The sequence below is a fragment of the Helianthus annuus genome, chromosome 13, assembly GCF_002127325.2.
Source record: "Helianthus annuus cultivar XRQ/B chromosome 13, HanXRQr2.0-SUNRISE, whole genome shotgun sequence".
In the NCBI taxonomy this organism is placed as follows: domain Eukaryota; kingdom Viridiplantae; phylum Streptophyta; class Magnoliopsida; order Asterales; family Asteraceae; genus Helianthus; species Helianthus annuus.
The window spans coordinates 158,742,490-158,751,022 of record NC_035445.2 but is presented as its reverse complement, the minus strand read 5'-3'; the positions used below and the strand labels follow the sequence as shown (position 1 = coordinate 158,751,022).

The window sequence follows — 8,533 nt, the reverse complement described above, 5'->3', positions numbered from 1 at the left end:
AAACTTTCTATTCTATCTCCACCCAGAAAACAAAAACAAAGAAAAGTACAGTGGTTTCGGGATAAGGTTATCTACTTCTTTTTTCTTATTGGTTGATACTGATTTCCATTGTTCTTATTGGCCGATCCTGATTTCCATGGTTGACCAAGACAATAATACTCCAGACCTTAACATCGTAAACAATCAAACGACTGAAACAACAACTATCCACAACTCTTCACAACATCATCCACCCATTGCATCTACAATCTCTCACAACTCATCAAACTCTCATAAGTTCATACTCAATGGCTGACGTCGTGCTTTCTACCGTCCTCCAGCAGCTCCCTGTCCTCTTAGAGAAGCTGTCACGTGCAGCTTTGAAAAGAATTGCTCGCCACAAGGGAATTGATGCGGAGATCAAGAAATGGCAGAAATCCTTAACCTATATCCAAGTTTATCTTACTCATGCTTCTCAGATGGAGATAACCGATCCATCTCTGAAACAACGCCTGAATGATCTCCAGCATCTGGCTTATGACATTGATGACGTCCTCGATGGTTGGGAAACCGACGCTATGGACCCTGAGTTCAAGCAAGAGCCAGAAGGCATCACCGGCAAGGTAAGAAAGCTAATCACCCCAACTTGTTGCACAACTTTCTCACGGACTACTACTATGATTGCCGAGTTAGATGATATTTCCACCAAATTACAAGATCTAGTTAAGGAGAAAGCTGACCTTGGCTTAGACAATCTTGGTTTGAAAGTGGAAGAGGAAACCAGGCCAAGAATTAATAATAATAGAAGATTACGAACCTCTGTTGTCGACCCATCAGGTATTGTTGGACGTCAGGCTGAGAAAGATGCACTGGTTCAACAGTTATTGTTACCGGCTGATGAACCATGTGATAAAAACTATAGTATTGTCCCCATAATTGGTATGGGTGGGGTTGGGAAAACTACTCTGGCTGGGCTTTTGTATAACGATGATCAAGTCAACAATCACTTCGCACTCAAGGCGTGGATCTGCATCTCAGATGAGTTTGATGTCCCTGTTAGAAGCAAAGAGATCTTTATAACTTTTGGAGGTGATGTAAAGAAGGAACATGAAAATTTTAATAAACTTCAAGAAGCTATTAGAGATCACCTAACACGAAAAAGATTTTTATTGGTGTTAGATGACGTGTGGAGTGAGAGTAGTAAGGATTGGGAAACCCTCGTCAGTCCCTTTTATACATGTTCTCCAGGAAGTAAAATCATAGTAACAGCACGAAAGGATATATTACTAAAAGAGCTGGGTTACAATTCTCAATACAAGCATCTGGAGAGCCTGTCAGATGATGATGCTTTATCTTTGTTTGCTCTACATGCATTAGGCGTAAGAAATTTCGATTCACACTTGTCACTTAAACAACATGGTGAAGGTATTGTGAAGAAATGTGATGGGTTGCCTCTGGCATTGATCGCACTTGGTACATCACTGAGGACAAAAAAAGATGAAGATTCATGGAAGGGAGTGTTAGAAAGTGAGATATGGAAATTACCGGTTGAAGATAAAATTATCCCAGCCCTGAGACTTAGCTATCATGATCTTCCGGCACCTTTGAAGCGATTGTTTGCATACTGCTCATTGTTTCCCAAGGACTTCCTGTTTGATAAGGAGGATCTGGTTTTACTTTGGATGGCTGAAGGATTCTTCCAGCCAACTCCAAGCGATTCAACAAAAGAAACCTTGGGTCACAAATTCTTTGACGAGCTGTTGTCAAGGTCATTTTTTCAAAATGCACCTAATAGTGAATCATTATTTGTGATGCATGACCTCATGAATGACTTGGCGACATCTGTTGCCACCGAGTTTTATTTTAGGTTAGACAACGAGTCAGGGAAGAATATTAAGAAGATGAAGCTAGACAAGTACCGCCATATGTCATTTGTTCGTGAGGAATATGTAGCTTACGAGAAGCTCCAGGTGCTTGAAAACGCCAAATGTATGAGGACATTCTTGGCAACGTTTGTTGGGGAGGTGGAATGGTGGCGAGAATTTTACTTATCCAATAAGATTCTGACTGACTTGCTTCCTAAGTTACCATTATTAAGGGTTCTAAGTTTGAGCGGCTTTGAAATAAGTGAGTTACCGGAGTCCATTGGTACTATGAGGCACTTGAGATATCTTAATCTATCTCAAACTCATATCACACATTTACCGGAAAAGGTTTGCAATCTTGTTAAGTTACAAACACTGATCCTGTTTGGTTGTGGTAAATTAACTGAGTTGCCCAACAACTTCCTAAATCTAAAGAACCTGCAACATCTTGACGTTAGGGACACCCTGCTTTCATTTCAGATGCTGTCAGAGATTGGCGAGTTGAAAAGCCTACAAATTACTCTCTCAAAAATCAATATCGAAAGTGAAAGCGGAACTGAAATAGCCAAACTTAAAGAGTTTAAGAATCTATATGAAAAAATTTCCGTTAAAGGTTTGGAAAAAGTGCAAAATGCACTTGATGCACATGAGGCGAACTTTTCAGAAAAGAGGCTTAGTGAGTTAGTGTAGGTCCAGGTTTCGGGATCCAACCCGTGATTTTCGTGTTCATGTTCAAAGATGGAAGAGATAAGAGAGGATAAACATAACAAACTTTGTATTAATCCGGTAGTAAACATTACAAGTCGGCCCGGTTACATGACAACCGAACTAATACCAAAGAAGTATACATCCGGGGAGAAACCAAGTGGTGATTTCTCCCGGTGAGGTCTCAGACCTCCATTCTCTCTCTAGCACACACTTGTGCTCTCACTCTTATGTTGCAAATGACAAAGTGTTGGTATTTATACCAAAACAAACACTGCAGGTCGAAGGATCAGACTGACTGGTCGAAACATCATCCTTCGATCAGACAGTCTTCGAAAGATACTCACATACCTCGAATGATATCCTTCGATATCCTTCGAGGTCCATCCTTCGATGGGTATCTTTCGAGCTCATCGAAGGATATTCATAATCCTTCGATGCCTTATCCTTCGACACCAATAACAACACAGCAACTTTGTCTAGCAACACACACACACAGTCAAACCAACAACCCTCTCGTTTGACCACTTCAAACGAGCGGGTCTATACACGTTCGTTTGACCGTTTCACTAACTATTACAAATTCAGCATAAAATAATAACTAATCTATTCGACAAGCATCGGACACAAAATCTGCATCAACAAATTCCCCCTTGTCCGTTGCTGTCGAATGCTGAAAATGCAATTGCAATCAATCTTCAGCCAAGTATTCATCTTCTCTGTGTAGACAAATTCCCCCTTGACCGATGATCCAGGTAAGTAGCATCCTGATGCTCATTGTATAAGATTTCCCCCTCAAAGTACGCGTATCCGTGTTGAGTGTTGTGCAATTTCCTCAAAAGGATCAATTGACCGATCTTCCGCTGATCTTCCAAAACTCCAACCGGCATATGATAAAGGTTCCATTCTTAAACAACTGCATCAAGTCTTGATCTTCAAGTGTCTGTGCAAAACATTCCACGCTGAACCGTTTGAATCACCAGAAGATCATAAACTCTACCACCTGAGATTGCGTTTAGAATTTTACCGAAGAAATTCAACAAATGAAAAAATTTTTATCCCCCCATTTCTTTGGCAAAATCTCTAAACCTTAACAGATTCTTTCCACTTCAAAGAAACTGTCGTCAAATATTCACCAATTCCCTCCACCAAGCGGAACTGTTGTGTTTGGCCCATAATAGTCACGTTACCATGTTTGTCATTGCATCGGTAACCGTGACTACCCCACATTTTCAAACATCAAGTCTTCATCATCTCTTGTGTTCATCATGCTGCATCACCCCGCGTGTTCCCAAATCCCGTACGAATTTTGATGTTGAAACTTTGAAGCCCGGTATGAATAATCCTTGCGAACACCCGACCCGACTCCAAGTGAATTAAATGATTAACCCCAACACACTGTCTGAGTTCACAAAATTCCACAACACCTGGATCCTTCGAAACATCTGCATCAAACGAAAGATAAACACCAAGACAGCTTCGAAAGATGATCTTTCGAAGTCTTTCGAGCACATGTCACATATCTTTCGAGCATCTTTCGAGCACATGTCACATATCTTTCGAACACCTTTCGAAGTTGGACATGGCTGATCCTTCGTACACCTCAGACTTGATCCTTCGAAGTCTTTTTGATCCTTCGAAGAACTGATGATCTTTCGAGCACTCCTGTTCATCTTTCGAATCTCCTTGATCGAAGGATGATCTTTCGAGGTCGAAAGTTATCCTTCGATGGTCCTGACACAAGGACAGAAAGTACGACAGGTGTCAGAAAAGTTGATGTGGTAGGTGACCAACTTTCGCACATTTCGAAGCATGAAAATTTGAATTTTGAATTTTGTTTCATCCTTCGAAAAACTGTTCAATCTTTCGAGGACAAACAGCATCTTTCGAAATTTTAAGCTGTCAAGAACATCAAGAACACGGAGGACTGTTCATCTGCAGATTTGACGAAAATGCTTGTACACGTTGTTTTGATGAAGAAAACTTGAGTATTTTAGAGAAAAACATAAAACCCAACACCCGGTTTAGCACAGATCTGGATATCCGGGTCCAGATCTGGGTTTTTCTCATTTTCACCTTTTTTACATCTTGAACAAAAACCCACAAAAATCACAGATCTAGAGCACATGTGACTTAGTAAACGGTTAGTTTTACTAAATCGGGCACCATGGCTCTGATACCAATTGTAGGTCCAGGTTTCGGGATCCAACCCGTGATTTTCGTGTTCATGTTCAAAGATGGAAGAGATAAGAGAGGATAAACATAACAAACTTTGTATTAATCCGGTAGTAAACATTACAAGTCGGCCCGGTTACATGACAACCGAACTAATACCAAAGAAGTATACATCCGGGGAGAAACCAAGTGGTGATTTCTCCCGGTGAGGTCTCAGACCTCCATTCTCTCTCTAGCACACACTTGTGCTCTCACTCTTATGTTGCAAATGACAAAGTGTTGGTATTTATACCAAAACAAACACTGCAGGTCGAAGGATCAGACTGACTGGTCGAAACATCATCCTTCGATCAGACAGTCTTCGAAAGATACTCACATACCTCGAATGATATCCTTCGATATCCTTCGAGGTCCATCCTTCGATGGGTATCTTTCGAGCTCATCGAAGGATATTCATAATCCTTCGATGCCTTATCCTTCGACACCAATAACAACACAGCAACTTTGTCTAGCAACACACACACACAGTCAAACCAACAACCCTCTCGTTTGACCACTTCAAACGAGCGGGTCTATACACGTTCGTTTGACCGTTTCACTAACTATTACAAATTCAGCATAAAATAATAACTAATCTATTCGACAAGCATCGGACACAAAATCTGCATCAACAGTTAGAGCTTGTATGGGGTGATGAGCTAAATGATTCTCGAAATGACATGCTTAAAAAAGAGGTCCTAAATGAGCTGAAGCCTTGTCATGATAAGTTATTAAAACTCAAACTTATGTCATATGGGGGATCAGAGTTTCCAAAGTGGGTTGGGGATCCCTCGTTCCTTCATTTGAAGCATGTGTCAATAAGTGGCTGTAAGAGATGTACATTAATACCGCCACTGGGACAACTACCGTCACTGAAGGAGTTGTTTATTCGAGGCCTAAATGCAGTGGAAGCTGTGGGTTCTGAGTTATTTGGGACTGGTCGCACATTTCCTTCACTTGAAACTCTGAGTTTTAGTGATATGAGTGGGTGGAAGAAATGGTCAGGGGCTGTGTTTCCACGCTTGCAAAAGCTTGAAATAACTCGTTGTCCTAATTTGGTTGAAGTCACACTTGAAGCACTGCCTTCATTGAATGATCTAGAATTATATAAATGTGACAGTGGTGTGTTGAGAAGGCTGGTTGAAGTAGCATCAGCAGTCACCAAGTTGGATATAAAGGAGATTTCAGGGCTTAATGATGTGATGTGGAGAGGTGTTATAGAGTTTCTTGGGGCAGTTGAAGATTTAGAGATATGGTGGTGTAATGAAATAAGATACCTGGTGAAATCAGATGCAGATGCAACTAAGATTCTTGTGAAGCTGAGGAAACTGGTTGTGTGGCATTGTGATAATTTGGTGAGTATAGGAGAGAAAGAAGAGGAGGATAATTGTAGGAGCAACCTCCTAACATCTCTTAGGACGTTGGATGTGTCTCGTTGTAAGAATATGGAGCGTTGTAGCTGTCCAGATGGCGTTGAGGAGTTGACTGTCTCTGGTTGTAGTTCAATGACAGTTATCTCCTTTCCGAAAGGAGGACAGGAGAAGCTCAGGTCACTTAGAATCTGGCATTGCAGGAACGTATTGGAAAAGGAGTGGGAGTGGGGAGGAAAAAAAATGAACAACAACAGAAGCAGCATGCCCATGCTTGAATATGTATCTATACTTGATTGGCCAAATCTGAAATCAATAATTGAATTGAACTGCTTGGTTCACCTCACTGAATTGAGTATAGAAGATTGTGAAAGTCTTGAGTCATTTCCAAACACTTTAAAATCGTTAAAGAAACTGAAAATAAGAAATTGTCCCAAATTGGAGGTTTCCTTTCTTGGTGACAATTTGACATGGTTAAAGGAACTGACAATAGTCAATTGTCCAAGAATGGATGCTTGTTTACCTGGTTGGGTTTGGCCTCCTGATCTGCAATTCTTAGTAATTGGGAAGTTGAAGAAGCCCTTCTCCGAGTGGGGCCCACAAAGTTTTCCAACCTCACTTGTGGAACTATCCTTATATGGTGGTGGTGAAGATGGAGTAATAATTAGTAGTAGTGAATTTTCTCATCTTCTTCCTTCATCTCTTACCTCTCTTAGTATATGTGACTTTGAGAAACTGGAATCTTTTTTAGTGGGACTCCAACACCTCCAACGTCTCACTTTCTACAAATGCCCTAATCTGAAGAAAGTGTCTTCACATCCCCAACACCTCACCTCCCTCCACCATCTCCATTTTCTCGATTGCCCTAAGATGACGGATCTACCAGAGTTGTTGTTGCCTTCACTCTTAAGTTTATACATCTTGGGTAATTGCCCAGGAGGAGTTCTGAAAGAAAGATGCAGTAAAGGAGGTAGATACTGGCCCCTCATCTCCCATATCCCCTGTATTGACACAGAATGAAGTTAATACGAAGGTATCTCTCCTCTACCTTTGTCCTTTAATGCTTTTAAATTAAATTACTGAATTATAATATTTTTTTTAATAAGCAATTGTTCAACTTAGTACAAATTAATGTTGGTACTCTATGATAAGGCCAACTAATATTACTACCAGCGTTTGAGGTAACCTTAAACCCATTATAACCTATTTAAGATAAGATGGGTTTAATTGATTAAATTTCCTTGAAATATTTAAGCGTTTGTTCAGCAAAACTATATTAAAAAGTTATTTATTTTTGTAAAGTATTTGGTTTTGATCATTTTTACTGCTCATCAAATACAAATGAGTTTTAACATACACAATATTAATTGTAAAATGTAAAAAAAAAATGGTGATTTTACAGTAGTAGAGTAGAGTTTTTTTAGAGTCCATTTTGGATGGAAAGAGAGCATGTAACTTTTGTTTCTTGAGTTTATGTTATTATCTTCATTCTCTTTCTATATTTGGTATATCAAGATCTGAGCTCATTTATTTTGTCAATTTATTTAATAATTTCATCAAATGAGCGAATTATTGAATTATTATTTAGTTATATTTTCCAGCTTGTGACTCACAATTGCAGAGTTTGAACTCAATATATGAATATGTAGAAATCATGAAGCCCTTGAATTCTGTTTGTTGCCATATGACGTTGCCATGAAGCCCTTGAATTAATTCTGTTTGTTGAAAATTTTACAATCTGTAGACTAATAACTTACTTTTGATTTGATGCTGCAGATCCAGTTGTGACGGGAAGCATTTTTACACTCTCTACTAAAGATTTGCCAACCTTCACAGACCTTGATTGGTGGATTATAATGTTGGCTACCTTTTTCCTTTATCGTTTTTTGTCAATACCTGTGCCTAAAAGAACCAGTTGACTCAGATTCTATGTTGCTGGTAATGGGTCAGACTATAGATTGTATTCTGTGTGTAGTATACCTATTACTCTATTAGTGATCGTGCATCACTGATGTTAGTTGCGACTATTTCATCATTTTATTTAACCAAAGTTCTTGCGATGGCCGGCGGTGTATTTGGGATGAAAGATCAGCTTTTCTTTGGTTTTCTAAAAAACTAATTTTCACTTCCAAAACATAACCAGTGGCAAATTTAGTCTTTGTGTGTCTTAGAAAAAAAAATCCAATAACAGAGCAATATCAGAGGAGTTGAGACAGAACGATTGATCAACAACCAGCAACTTAATATGACAAATAGATAAGTTGCACAAGAATTGCAAGAAAGTAAAACTAAAGCGAATATACATAATCCAGGAAACCAATTTACAGGAGACCCAAAAAAAAATAAAAGAAAACAAAAGCGCACCAATCAGTCATCCATACTTCAAACAAATCATTCTGG

General features: G+C 39.4%; 2 protein-coding genes across 2 annotated transcripts; both read left to right on the top strand.

Moving 5' to 3' along the window:
* The first annotated feature begins 232 nt into the window (after positions 1-232).
* Positions 233-3,615, top strand: LOC110899966 (putative disease resistance RPP13-like protein 1). The gene has a single exon (XM_022146861.2). It carries the CDS (start codon positions 288-290, stop codon positions 2,532-2,534), a length of 2,247 nt encoding a protein of 748 aa, XP_022002553.1. The 5' UTR covers positions 233-287; the 3' UTR covers positions 2,535-3,615.
* Positions 3,616-3,709: 94 nt separating this feature from the next.
* Positions 3,710-8,199, top strand: LOC110899967 (putative disease resistance protein At3g14460). Its single transcript, XM_022146862.2, has 2 exons — positions 3,710-7,166; positions 7,910-8,199. Exon 1 carries the CDS (start codon positions 5,444-5,446, stop codon positions 7,151-7,153), a length of 1,710 nt encoding a protein of 569 aa, XP_022002554.1. The 5' UTR covers positions 3,710-5,443; the 3' UTR covers positions 7,154-7,166; positions 7,910-8,199.
* The last annotated feature ends 334 nt before the right edge of the window (positions 8,200-8,533 follow it).

Bases quoted from the DNA above. Each gene is read 5' to 3' on its own strand.
- LOC110899966 (XM_022146861.2), top strand. From the start codon at position 288: ATGGCTGACGTCGTGCTTTCTACCGTCCTCCAGCAGCTCCCTGTCCTC.
- LOC110899967 (XM_022146862.2), top strand. From the start codon at position 5,444: ATGCTTAAAAAAGAGGTCCTAAATGAGCTGAAGCCTTGTCATGATAAG.